The sequence below is a fragment of the Myotis davidii genome, unplaced genomic scaffold, assembly GCF_000327345.1.
Source record: "Myotis davidii unplaced genomic scaffold, ASM32734v1 scaffold8, whole genome shotgun sequence".
NCBI lineage: Eukaryota > Metazoa > Chordata > Mammalia > Chiroptera > Vespertilionidae > Myotis > Myotis davidii.
This window is the reverse complement of record NW_006299520.1, coordinates 1,708,163-1,722,849: the sequence shown is the minus strand read 5'-3', so window position 1 is coordinate 1,722,849 and position 14,687 is coordinate 1,708,163. Positions and strand designations below refer to the sequence as shown.

The following is a 14,687-nucleotide window of genomic DNA, read 5'->3' as shown; positions in this document are numbered from 1 at the left end:
GAAACATCGACCAGCTGCCTCCTGCACATCTCCTACTGGGGATGTGCCTGCGACCCAGGTACATGCCCTTGACCAGAATCGAACCTGGGACCTTTTAGTCCGCAGGCCGCCGCTCTACCCACTGAGCCAAACCAGTTAGGGCTTTTTTTTTTTCTATTTTAAGACTGATAGATGGTCTATTAGTTTGTGTTTTTAGAAAAGCATTCATTTCTTTTAACAAGTCTATTATTTTATAGTCTTAAGTACTCTTGTAGGTATGGGAAAATCTAAAATTTGTTTCTAAATGTTATGAACAAATTAATATAGCCATGTTAATATGTTAAAATGCAATGTCTGAGACTTTATAACATAGACCAGCGACTGGTGTGCCACAAGAATTTTTAAAACATGCCATACCTGACTATTTAGTAAGAAGCACTGACTTCTTTTCCCTTAGATTGTCAAGTAAAAGAATTATAACAGCCAGCACAATAGCCATCTGATATGAATGAATAAAAATTCTACCTATTTTTTTGTCAGATTGACAAAAAAAAAAACCCACATTTTTTTGTGTGCAGTAGATTTTTAGTAATTTTTGCCATAAGATGAAAAAGGCTGAAAATCACTGTATTAGACAAAGTAAGGAAATGCTTTCTTTTGTTGTGGGAGATTTGTTGTAAGGTAATGTTTTAAAAGTTCAAAAATTATTTCTAATTTTAAATTTATACTTAATGAGATTACGAGGATTTAATTTCTTATCCCAAACTTTATGGTGGATTACCAGATCTGTAGTTCTTTGCAATAGTCCACAGTTGAGGTTACAGATTATATAAATATAAAAACTGTCTGAAGTTTCAGAACTCAGATGTTTAGAATGAAGTTTCAGAAGAGATCCATGGTGATGACCTCCTTTGTTGTTGAGAAAGGTGGTCTCTTATTTTTCAGTAATTGCTGAGTGGATGGTTTGCTACCATAAAGCTGTCAGGATTGATTTGTTAAGTAAAACTTGAAACGGTTGCTATTTCATAGTCCAGGCAGCACAGAATCTGTATTTTAAAGCATATGGAAATTTTAAAAATTCTGTCATACTTGAGGGATTTATACTTGAGGGATATTTTTTTTTCCTCTTTACCTTTTAGAAATTTTATTAAAGCTGGAAACATTGGTATTTCAGCACTTGATCATGGAGGGGAAGAAGTTGGTAATGCTGTTCTTTTCTGGCCGCCCTTCCCCCTTCCCCCAGGAAACAAAGCCTGTTTTGTTTCATGCCTGCTTGTGAGGTCTGCTGCACCCCATGTGGGTGCACAGCTCTGCGCTTTGTTGAAATGCTTGAGATACTCAGAAGGTAAAGAACAGGATGCTTCTGGAGAGGGATAAATCTGCTTCAGTAGATAAACAAGGCTGTTTGAATTGGTCATTTAAGTGAGCTCTTTATATGGAAACCTTGTGGCACTGCTTGTATCCATAGGTAACAGCATGTAGGTAAACACAGCTTAAAGCGCTCACCATTATTAGCCAGAGAGGCTGTTTCTGTTGCATATTTTGTGGAAATTTCTGTTTAATTTTGCAGAGTTGTTCCTCCTCCATCTTGTAATGTCCTGTTTTTCCTTTTATGTGGTTTTGAATAGTCAGATAAGCTTAGATTTGCACCAGGTTTTACCAACCGCTTCAGTATGTGATCACTGTCATTAATGATTACTGTTTATGGTGTCTAATCCTCAGAAACTAGTGGGAAGCAGAGGATATTTACCTCTTCATTTGCATGCAGTTTTCTTATTGTCCAGTTAGTTTCACAAGGAATATATATTACTTTTATTAACATATTAAATGCTGTATTACTTAATAAAAACCCAGTGTGGAAAGCTGAAAATGTTTCTTAAGACATGAAATGTTTGAGAATGTATAGATCTGGAACCTGTTTTGAAATCGTGTTTTACAATTCCAATAATCCTCAACTTACTAATGAGCTATTTCCTAGCAGTTATTTTTTTAAATTTTTATTTATTTAATTGCTTACAAGTGAAAACATTTTCCCCCAATATATTTTTTTGCTCTAGGCCTCAATCTATGAGACATTCAATGTATCTGGTAGATTCTCAGATCAGCCCCTGATTCATATTTAATTCATATTATCACACTTGACATAGCACAATGTATAAAACATCTCTCTGGAGAAATATGTTGAATGTCTTGGAATGCCAGGCACATGTTTCATCAAAAGAGAAGGATTCCTAAGGGGGTTGAGCTAAGGCTCAAACTCCACCACCCATTTTTTTCCAGTTAGATCTTCTAGGAGATATGTTACACATAGCTTTGTGAATCATGGAATACTTTGAAACTATGAGTTACATGGTAAAGTGGGAAGAGGGGAAAGGGAGCTATGGGAATTCAAGCCAGGATGATTATCTGTAGGCATACTAATCTTAAAGTTTAAGAAGAACTATTCTGCAAAAGGGAGGAGACTAACATTTATGAAGTATCTACTATATTCAGGATTATAATATAGACTAGAGGCCTGGTGCACAAAATTCATGCACTGGGGAGGGGGGGGTCCCCCTCAGCCCAGCCTGTGCCTTCTCACAGTCCAGGAGCCCTCGTGGGATGTCTGACTGGCGGCTTAGGCCCGCTCCCCGGCAGTCGAGGGGAGTGGTCCTAAGCTGGCAGTCGGACATTCCTAGCGCTCCCGAGGAGGTGGGGAGGCTTCCGCCACTGCCGCTGTACTCGCCAGCCGTGAGCCCAGCTTCTGGAAGAGCAGCGCTCCCCCTGTGGGAGCACACTGACCACCAGGGGGCAGCTCCTGCATTGAGTGCCCCTGGTGGTCAGTGTGCATCATAGCGACCAGTCATTCTGCTGTTAAGTCGATTTGCATATTAGTCTTTTGTTATATAAGATGCCTTACATATATTACTTAATCCCCACCATAACTCCAAAAGGGAAATGTTAATATCCCCAGCTATCCAAGGGTTGGCAAAAATAGGTTTATGGAAAATTATTCAACAGGAAAAATTATTCAGTAATTAAATAATACAAGAATAAACTCTGCTTTGCATATTCACAACTGTAAGCCTACTTTTGCCCATCCCTGCAGTTGAGGAAACCAAAAATTAGATGAATTACTAAATTGGTGTACTCAATTCTAGTTGTGGTTTGTTGCCTCTACAGGCTGTGATGCCTGTCAGTTATGCATCTAATGTTGGTGATAGGTAGATAGATACAAGCAATTGTATTAAATGAGATTATTGATTGGTGCCTGACAAATGTTAGCTTTCAATTTTGGGGGGCCTTTTTCCCATGTATTCCCCTATAAAATACTAAACTATAAACCATAGTTACGAAAGTTTTAGCAATTTGTTCTTTGTAAAGACATTTCTTAAATAAGTCTGTCCTTTTTTCCACATAAAAGATTAATTAAGGCTTTGATAGTATGGAGCAGTATGTTTGTCATATTTTGACATCTTTCTCTGCTCTGCCAGACAAAATATTTGAAAGAGATAACCAAAAAGACATAACTGGTCACAATCTCTGTAGGTCAGAAAATGAAACTGCACAGAGCAACAACAGTAAGCAAGGGCGGGGCTGGGGCTGCCAGGTGTAGGGCCAGTCGGGCCTGAGGGTATCAGGGCCTCGGAGGTAAGAACAAAGGAGGAGGGACAGAAACCCTGTGTAGAACCGACTGGCCCACATGTCAGGTCACGAATTTCAAGAATCAGTATACAGACCATGTTATTTTAACCACATGCACTTAAATTAGATCCCAGTAGTAAGTTAGCTTAAAAAAAATGGCTTGCCCTATCAGCTATTAAAACATAAAAGTTGTAATTAAAAGTGTTGTACCTAACATAAGAGTAACACACTTAAAGAGCAAGATAGGAAATCCAAAAACAAAATAATTAAGGAGATTTAACTGTTAAAGATGATTGGTGAGCCGAAACCGGTTTGGCTCAGTGGATAGAGCGTCGGCCTGCGGACTGAAAGGTCCCGGGTTCGATTCCGGTCAAGGGCATGTACCTGGGTTGCGGGCACATCTCCAGTAGGAGATGTGCAGGAGGCAGCTGGTCGATGTTTCTCTCTCATCGATGTTTCTGACTCTCTATCTCTCTCCCTTCCTCTCTGTAAAAAATCAATAAAATATATTTAAAAAAAAAAAAAAGATGATTGGTGGAATGATCCACTTTCCATGAGTGGTGTCAGAACTATTGGATAGTCATGAAGAAAGATAAAATTAGGCTTCTTTATACAGTCTAATTTCAAAATGGATTGAATTGCCAAAGAATTTCATTAATAAAGTGGAACCATATAGTTTTTAATTTAAAGATTGGTGAATTCCTCATTTACCTGGGAGTGTAGAGACTATAGCTCAAATTTCAAAATACATTGATGAATTTGACAACTTAAAAAATAAACTTATGGAAAAAATAAGCAAACTAAAAAGATATAAGCTGAGGGAAATTAGTTTTTGCTTACATATGACAAAGGTGTTTTTGGTTTTTTATCCCTAGTATATAAAGGTTGTCTAAAAAAGGAAAAGATAATTCATATAAAAATTCAAGTGGCCCTTTAAAATTTGGAAAGTGACCAAGCTTCTATAATAAGACAAAGCAAAATACTGTGAAACCATTTCTCATCTTTCAGAATGGTAAAAATCCAAGACTGTGATGGATAAGAAGATACTCTTCATATATTACTTATTGAGCTACAACAAAGTACAACCCCTATAGAGTACGGGGAATGGGGGATGACTTGGCAATGTTACTTAGGTTTTAACCAGTGGCTCAGCAATCTCTCCAATCTAGGACTCTACCCCAAAGATACAGCAGTAGAAATACAAAATTATGTATGTCTGAGCTTCTTCTGTATGGTACTCTTTAGTAATAGTGAAGACCTAATAAAGAATTGGTTGAGTGGAATACTAATCAACTATTTAAAAAAAAGAAAATGGGAAAAACCTCTATATATTGTTTTGGAGTGAACTCACATATACATTATTCTATTCTTTAAGCAAACACACAGCAACTTCTTAGGTATATGTTAGTATCCTATGAATACTTGACTCCACTTCGCCCTTTTCTATTTAATAAGCAAAATAGTAACAGTTATCTCTTGGGGATAGGAGGATGGTGGGTGGGAAGTAGAATAAGTCTCTAAAATTCAAAAGCAAACTCACAAGTGAACCATATATAGAGTTGTTGGCTGAGTCACGCAGAGAGGAATTATTTCAAGTGACTTTTAACCACAGTGATCTTACTATTTACACCAAAAGAAATATCTGAAGGACAAAAAAATGACTCAAAAAAATTGGAAACTTTATGAATCAGTAGGTTGAATTTTAACTAAGGCATCTGAGGGAGGTTGCTCTATAATTTTTCTTCTGGTATCCTTGGTTCTTACGTCTTGCTGGACTCAGAAGAGTTGGTCAGTCTAAAGAGAAACGGGATTTCTGTATTGTATCTTAAATAAATTTCTGCCTCAGTGAATATTCAACTTAGGAACGTTTTAACGGGTTTTTTTAGCACAAACTTTGTGCCAGACCCTGTGCTAGGAACTAAGGATATATATGTGGTTATCTCCCCACTCCTGTGGCACTCCAGTCTAAGAGAGTGTATACAAATTTGTAAATAAAAAATACAGTCCTCTGAGAAATGTCAAAAGGAAAAGTCCTGAGGTAAGACAGTTCTTATTGTTCATAACGGACTCTGGGAAAGACTGAGGAGGAAGACTTAGTGCTTACCAAGTAGCTTCTGTAGAACTGAAATAAAGAATAATTTACAGGAATTCAGTAATAGAGTAGAGGATTCCAAGACTCAAATAAATGATCGGTTATATGAGGAAGCAAAAAACACCCAATCAGAAGAGCAAAAAGAAAAAAAGAATCCAAAAATATGAAGATAGTGTAAGGAGCCTCTGGGACAACTTGAAGTGTACCAACATTCGAATCACAGGGATAATTTGAAGAAATGACAGAAAACTTCCCCTACTTGGTGAAAGAAATAGACTTACAGGTTCAGGAAGCATAGAGAGTCCCAAACAAGAGAAACCCAAAAAGACCCATACCAAGACACATCATAATTAAAATGCCAAGGGTTAAAGACAAAGAATTTTAAAAGCAGCAAGAGAAAAGCTGTTAGTCATCTACAAGGAGCACCCATATGACCAGCTGATTTCTCAACAGAAACTTTGCAGTCCAGAAGGGAGTGGCAAGAAATATTCAAAGTGATGAAAAGCAAGGACCTATAACCAAGATTACTCTACCCAGCAAAGCTCTCATTTAGAGTCAAAGATCAGATAAAGAGCTTCACAGACAAGAAAAAGCTAAAGGAGTTCATCACCAAATCAGTATTATATGAAATGTTGAAGGGTATTCTTTAAGAAGAGGAAGAAGAAGAAAATGACTTATATATATATCCCTAGCTGGTTTTGCTCAGTGGATAGAACGTCAGCCTGCGGACTGAAGGGTCCCAGGTTCGATTCCCAGTAGGGGGCATGCAGGAGGCAGCCGATCAATGATTCTCTCTCATCATTGATATTTCTCTCTCTCTCTACCCCCTTCTCTGAAATCAATATATTTTTTTAAAAATATGAACAATAAAATGACAATAAATACATATCTCTCAATCAGCAATTGAACCTAAAAATTAAAAAGTATAATGAACAAAATCAACTGATGAATAAAATAGAATCAGAGGCATGGAAATATGGAACAGACTGACAAGTCTCAAAGGGAAAGGGGCCAGGAAGAGATTAACCAAAGGTCTTAGGCATATATGCATTACCAATGGACACAGATAATAGGGCAGTGAATGCCTAGGGTGAGGCGGGAACCAGGTGGAGGTAGACTATGGGGGAAGAAAGAGGGACATCTGAAATACTCTCAACTATAAAGATTTTTTTTAAAAAAGTTTAATTTGAATGTCTGAAAAGGTGATACATCATTCTTAACATTTTCCCATAATAAAACTTCCATCTGCTTACTGAGATTACCACAATTCACAGTGTGGTTGTATCAGTGACTGAAATTCACTAGCATAAGAATCCAGTCCATTTCTTATTGTTAGATGGTGTAATGTAGGTTCAACTAAAAAAATAGTGACTGCCTGGGCTGTATTGGGGGTATCATGGTGTTGAATTAGACAGATCTCCGCCACCCAGATGTTTGTGGGTATATTTTATTTTTAGCATGCATCAGATCATTGTAATATACTTTATTATACTAGAGACCTGGTGCATGAAATTCATGCATGGTTAGGATCCCTAGGCCTGGCTGGTCATCAGGGCCGATCTGTGGGACGACAGGCGAGGTGATCAGGGCCCCTGCTCACACCCGCTTTGACTGGCCTGGTGTCGCCCACTTGCTGCCCACCCCCCGCCACTGCTGCCGGTCGGGGGCTGGAGCAGCTCCTACATTGAGCGTCTGCCCCCTGGTTGTCAGTGAGTGTCATAGCAACCTGTCGTTCCACCATTCAGTCTATTTGTATATTAGGGTTTTATATAGTCTATAATAATAAAAGCATAATATGCTAATTAGACCAGGCAGCCAACAACCTTCCAGACATTCTTCCAGACGACCTCCCAGATGAAGCCGGGGCTGTGAGGGCCGAACCCCTTGTACGAATTGCATGCATCGGGCCTCTAGTAGATATATATTTTAAGATATATTACAGATTGATAGTATTTTTTAATCCTCACTTGAGGATATGTTTATTGATTTTTTTTTATATCCAAAATGTGTTTATTGGGATGGTTTCCCACTCATCTTGATTTGAGGTGCTTTTAGTGCTACTTCCTTCTGAAGGAGCATCCTTCTGTAAGCCTTGCTTTTCCTCCTCTTGGCTGACAGAGAACAGTGGAGCACCCAACGCACAAAACTACCGTTTGTGCATGGCTAAAGACGGCGGTGATTTTATAGCTTCCTGAGCACTTCACATGAAGTAGGAATTGGGGCTCTGCACCAGGCGCTTCTTCCTCTTCTCCTCTTCTGCGGAGGGGTGGAAGAGATCCTTGGCGAGGGGCATGTTGTCGTGGGGAGGTTGTCACCGCCAGAAAAGCTGTTTATTGATTTTGACAGAGAGGAAGGGAGAGGGGGGGAGAGAGAGGGGGGGGGGGGAGAGAAAAGAGAAAGAGAAACATCAGTTGCCTTCTGTATGTGTCCTCACCAAGGGTTGGACCTGCAACCTTTGTGGTGTATGGGACAACACTCCACGTGGGGCAAGGATAATTTTGATGGGCTTTACTGCTCAGAATGTTTTGTCTCACTTGCTTTGGGCAATGTTTATGGTTTTTTGGTTTTTGATTTTTTTTTTAACTGATTTGAGAGAGGAAACCATTGATTTGTGGTTCCACTTTTTATGCATTCGTTAGTTTCTTGTATGCGCCCTGACCAAGGATCGAACTCACAACCTTGGCATATATGGAAGATGCTCTAACCAACTGAGCTACCTGGCCAGGGTGGGAGATGTATTTTTCAATTAAATATGTATTTCTGTTTTGTAATAAGCAATGCATGCATACCATTCAAACTTCAAAAGGTTACAGAAAATGTCTCTCTTCTACTCAGTCCTTTAGTCACACAGTTTCCCAGCTCCAGAGCCAACGTGTATTGGTTGTTTCTTGGCTGCTGTTCAATTCATATTCTCTGGATAGGCATGTAGTGTACATTTTCCCCCTTTTTTTGTACTCTCTGCTCTGCACTTTGCTTTTAACTTCATGTGTCCCAGACTGTTCCTTGTCATTCATTGCCCATTGGAGCTGCCCCTTGTGTCTTTTCTCTGTGGCTGCCTTGCAGCTTGTAACAACATGACTAACAGTAGTAATAAATCAACATAACCATTTCACTACTGATGGGTTTTTAGGTTATTTCCAGATTTACTACAGAAAAAGACTAATATCCCCAGTTGCTTTGAATAACTAAATACCTCTTTTCTTTGCTAGTTTTTTAGGACGCATCTTTTGTTTCATTTCAGCCATGAACCAGAGAATCAGTCAAAGTGCTCCAGTGAAACAGCCACCACCGCTGGCTCCCCAGAGCCCTCAGGGAGGAGTCCTGGGTGGCGGCAACTCCAACCAGCAGCAACAGATGCGGCTGCAGCAACTGCAGATGGAGAAAGAGAGACTGCGACTGAAGCAGCAAGAACTGCTTCGGCAGGTGAGGCCACAGGTTAGAAACCAGCCTTCCACTTTTTGGGATCTGTTTTCAAAATGAAGTTGGATGTATTTTATTTATTAGTTAGAGGAATGTTTCTCTAAAACTAGAGTGACACAGAAACACTCTATCCAGCCCTGTCCTTGTCTTAGTTTAGTTTCTTGACTGGGCTTTGATCACATGGACTGTAACATGTAAAACTGTATCACAAAGAGAGGTTTGGGCCATGGTCATTGCAGCCACGCAAAAATTGAAGGAAGCAAGGGTGCTTCTTCACGTGTACATGGAATTGTAGCTTACTGTGCTTCTGCAGTTACTATTCTGAACATTCACTAACGGGGAAACTCTGGGACATCACTTAGGGAAAAACATCTTTTACTTTAAATGAATTCTTTTACCTGGGGAAATACTCCAGTATATTTTTCATATGACAGCTATCTTTCAGTATTGCTCAATCTAAGACTTTTAAAACATAACACACGTTATCCTAAGTTTGGAAGGTGCCAAAATTCCGTAAAAATTACCGGCTTTGGGGGTTTTTTTGTTGTTGTTGTTTAATGTTGGGAAGGAAAGGACATTAGAGATCTTAAAATCCTTTATGACCTTTCCATCAGTTTTCTTGCAGAAAGTACTGTTGGTCTTTATGTTCCATAAGAATGGATAATCCCTCATCTAAAAATCAGTTTTTACTTTATCTTGATTGAGAGGGATAAAGTCTATGTAATGGGGGTGTGATCTTATCAAAACAGTTTATTTTTTAAGTTTTATATAAATTTTGGGGATAATAAAAATAAGTGTAGAAACGGTAAAAGCTGTCAGTTTCTTGTTTGTGTGGGTGTGTGTGTTTTTTCAGAGACACTCTTATCTGTTTATAAACATTAAATACATGTGTCCATACTCCCCTTCCCCCACCTATATCATAGCATGCTAAGTACAGATATTAAAAAAATAATACTCTACATGTCTTACCAGGAAGTGGGCGTTTAAACAAGGTACTTTTCTTTGTAATGAGGGCTATATTTAAAAAGTGTCCCTGGAGTGTTAATGGAAATGAATGAACTGAATTGAACTCTGATTTGCGATTTGAGGACCTGGAAGCTGAGGAATTAAAATAAGCCATGAACTCCCAGACAGACTCACCTTTCCACTGTTTGCGCTGTCAGTACTCTCAGTGTAACGATAGTGTGAGGCTGGCACCAAGGTGGGCCCGAGAGGGTAGGAGGGTCTGTGCCAGCAGGCGGTGTCAGGAAGTGGTCTTGCAAGAAATATTCCTTCATCTGCCATTAAGAAGGTGGGGACAGGAAGCATATTAACCCGTTTACTGTGTCTCTAACGACTAACAAATTACTCTAAAGGAAAGATTTCTCGTTTAAATAACATTCATCATCAGAACAAGGGGGAGCCATCATGTAGCTCTTAGGAGAAATAAAGTAATTTAAGAGTACCCTTTACACAGCCTGTTTTCCATGCTTGCTTTTTGTTTTGTTGTTACTGAGTACTAGATGGTCTAAGTAAATACAAGTCTTAGTTTCACATATGAATGGAAGACTCTGAAAACCAAAGGAATCTTGTTAAGAAAGTGATTTAATTACTTATGTCAAAGTTTTACTGTTTATAATTTTCATATATAAAAGTCTAGAAATGGGCTATTCGTCATTTTGTTGTATGCTATAGACCAGCCTGGCTTGTTTTTGGTGTCTTTTTGGTGGTATTTTGGTGGGCAAAATGCTGCTCCTTGTAAAACGCTTCCTTCCAAGGAATTTTTCTATTTTCACTTTTACTCTGGGTGATGGGGTCCTGGCAGAATAGCTTCATTTCCTTGGAAGGTAACTTCTTGCTCTCTTTCTTCTTTACTTCCAACTGCGTTGTCTTTTCTTGCATTGAAATGACAGAACTGCTCTATTCTTAATACTAATAGTCTATATTTTTAGGGTGTTTTTGTTTTTTAGCAATTGGCATAAATAACGTATGTCTTAAGTCTTTTGGCTTTCTGTGAACTTCTTCCATCGACAGTTTCTCTTATCACTAAAACATCAAATTATATTTTTCTTGCTTCACCTAATACTCAGAAGCGAAGAACCTACCTGACCAATAGCAAACCTGATTTGGGTCCTGACACCTAGTCTTGCTGTCCTGTCCTCAATGCTGTGCAATGCTTGAGAGGTTTGAGTTGTTGTGTGGTGACTCCATTGGCTCCTGTCTTCCTCAGTCTGCTGCTTCGGGCTAGCTTGGGAATTCTGTGCTATGGTGATATGTCTGGATACAATTTGTAAGTCGGCCTACATAGCCAAACCATGTGGCTTGAAGTAATTTTTATCCATCTTATTTTTTACTCATAGGCAATGCGGAATATCAATCCCAGCACAGCAAATTCTCCAAAATGTCAGGTAGGCTCTTATCTGATGTTTTAGCATTAAAAATGGAAAAAATATTAGGAAAGAGAGAAACTTGTGCTCCAAGGGCCTGTTCTCACTAAAGATTAGCCCACAGTATAACTTTGAGCTATCTTTCTACCAAGATACTTCAGTTAATGTTGCTCTTCCCAGAAAGTCTACTATCTGTTCCCTTCCTGCTCCTCCCGTATTGCTGCTAGTATTCATTTTTATTCCATAGAGGTCTTTTTTTATTCCACATTTGAAATATATTATGTCTCCAGTGTACATTCTATCAGTCTTGAAGTCTGCCTAATTTTTATATTGTGTAGCTTTAAAAAGTATTAAATTGATAATTTGAACAGTAACAGGAATATTGACTTGGGGAGGCTACTATAGGAAATTTTATTAATAGTTGTAATGCTACTGTTAGAAAAGGAAAAGTTCTTTCTAGTGAACATTCCAAAGGAACAATATCAAAATCACTGGAAGAGAAGGATCTGCCCAGGGAGTGTTTTGATTTTCTTTGTTGGCTTTTAGCAGCACAGTTTTCCTCGATGAACCCCAGGGAGCACTGGTTGTGAAGGTATCTTATTTAGAGGGAAAGATAGTGGCCATGCTTTCTTCTGGCACAGCCTCTTATCTGACTCATGGACAGAAAGTCATTCCTGAAACCAAAGGGATTCTCTTGTGTTCAGGGTTCCTAGAATTTGAAGGAATTGGGAGGTAGGGGGTCATTGCACTTTTCTCAGGTGGACAGAAGCAACCATGAAACCCCTCATATGATATGTAGCTCTTTTGCATTAGGCTAAATAAGTGCATTGTGTTAGAATCAGCTGTGGAAGTGGGAGTTGGCAGAATGTTGCTCATTTTGGATACTGTTAACTTGTCCTTGGGGCACTGTGCTGATAAAGTCAGATATCGTCTTCATAGAGACCAGTTACTTTGTGAGGGGAGAAACTCTGTTCTTTATCTCATTGGTGCCTCCTTTAATCAGTAGATCAAGTTAGAAAATAACTCACAGACGTTCTCTTTGCTAAAGCAGAGAGCACATGCCTGCTTTCCATGAGGGCCTCTGATACCACACTTGTCTGGAAAGAGCACGTAGCATTGGGTCTTTATGGTGAAGACATTTTTTCCCTTGCTTTTCCTCTAAAGTGTTTCTGAACAAGACTTATATTTGTGCTAAATGAAGTGGAAATTAACATAGGATCAGAAATTAACTCAAATTTGAGCCAGAAGTCCTCCATGCCAAAAGTGTTTTGGGAAATTGTTTTTTGTTTTTTTTTTCCAATCTGAGATTTTAAACCTCAGATCTAATCAACAAAGTACTTCTAAGTTTTTATATCAAACTCGAGTATAAGTTAATCATAACTCTTACTAAAATTCTCACTAGGAGTTCTTAGTTACTTTTTTTACTACTAAAACTTTAGAAAAGGTGAGTCTTGTAAGTAATAAGAATTATATTTCAATTTATATGGCATTAAAAATGCAGAGTTGATTTCTTAGATTTGTCTAAGAGCAAGCAACCTAAAAAGGATACAGTTTTAAAAAAATCAACTTTGGGATATGGAAAGGTACCAAATTTCATAATGTTTACAAATCACTCATTTCAAAGGTTGCCTTGAAGTACTTTCTAATAACATTAAAAAAACATGTCTATATTATAGGATTCTCTGGTCAGGTAAACTTATGTCAGTATAGTTAAGGTAAACACAGAATTCTGAAAAATTTAGACAACTTAACTTTAAAGGCAGTAGTATATCTTCTTAGTTAAAGATGGACATTATCACTTTAATTTATTTGGAGAATTTTAGAGAAACTTGACCTCAGAGAGCTTAAAATTGTTAGTTGCATTTTGATTATTCACTATTTTGTGTTTTTTATTCTCAGAAAAAAACTTTAAAGCTACAAACGTTGTCTTTGCTCTGTGAGATTGAGCATGTAATGCCTAATTTTCTAGACATGTCTTTTTCTTTTTCTTTTTTTTTTTTGATATATTTTATTGATTTTTTACAGAGAGGAAGGGAGAGAGATAGAGAGCTAGAAACTTCGATGAGAGAGAAGCATCGATCAGCTGCCTCCTGCACATCTCCCACCGGGGATGTGCCTGCAACCCAAGTACATGCCCTAGACTGGAATCGAACCTGGGACCTTTCAGTCCACAGGCCGACGCTCTATCCACTGAGCCAAACCAGTCTTGGCGACATGTCTTTTTCTAATACATGAATTGCTCCTTTGTAAAGGATTGCATCCCAGCTTCTGTTTCAAGGCCTTTTAAAACAAACATTTTAAGGGAAGATAGTCTGCCCTGAGTATGATTGTTTTTAACTTTTCTTGTGCTTAAGAATGTGGTTCCTGATACCTGTGAGATTAATGTAAACTCTGCAACCTGGCTCATGGTCTGTGGTCAGTAGCCTGGTTAAGCCAATTGCTCTTCCTTCTGCTAAGTGTACTCTCCTGTACTGTTACCATGATTCTGCCGGGAGCTTTTCTTCCTCTTACCAATTAAGATTATCCATGTAGCCTTACAAGACATAGGTCAAGACTGATCCCCAAGTGGCTTCATCTGAATTCTTGAAACTGCCCAGGAAAATAGATATAAGACTGTTGTAATTAGTTACCCTTTTTTTTGTGAGTAAATAATTGCTTTAATCTTCATAGAAATTATAGCTATAAATGTTTTTGCAACTAATGAATTTGTGTTAGCCATTTCTTACGAGTAGTAATAAATATACATCAGGGTCAGTCATGGGTTTAATGAGTGATAAAACCCGCAGTGTTACTGTTGAAGATATTGTATGTACTACACCATTAGCCCACATGGTAAAGAAGATCAGATGTCCATAGTTTTAGTTAAATGGAGTAAAGTAATACTACTGTTCAGCCCTGTGAAAAAATAGCCATCAACCTTTTGTCCCCCTAGTAGCAAAGAATTTGGCCTACATACCCCCCCCCCACCACCACCACCGCTGTCTTTCTTGTCAGCAGATGCTGGAAAAGCTGTTTCAGAATCCACTGAACACTTCTCCTAAGATTGTCTTTCTTCTTTTCGAAGTCCTAATACTGATATAAACCATAGATTCATTTATGTGTTTTCCTGTGAATATTTTATATTTTATTTTTAATGTGCATGTTGACATCTTTGTATAAAAGGGGTCGGGGGAGATTTAGCCTCACACCCTGCAAACTCTAATAGG

General features: G+C 38.4%; 1 protein-coding gene across 7 annotated transcripts in view; it reads left to right on the top strand.

Moving 5' to 3' along the window:
* YAP1 (Yes associated protein 1) overlaps positions 1-14,687 on the top strand; it is a 114,459-nt gene that overhangs the window by 82,921 nt on the left and 16,851 nt on the right. For 3 of the 7 annotated variants that reach the window (XM_015571444.1, XM_006775244.2, XM_015571448.1), the window contains 2 exons: positions 8,937-9,130; positions 11,455-11,502. In XM_015571444.1, coding sequence (XP_015426930.1) covers positions 8,937-9,130; positions 11,455-11,502 — 242 coding nt within the window. The remainder of the gene's footprint in view (positions 1-8,936; positions 9,131-11,454; positions 11,503-14,687) is intronic. The other 4 variants (XM_006775245.2, XM_015571445.1, XM_015571447.1 and 1 more) reach the window with 3 other exon arrangements.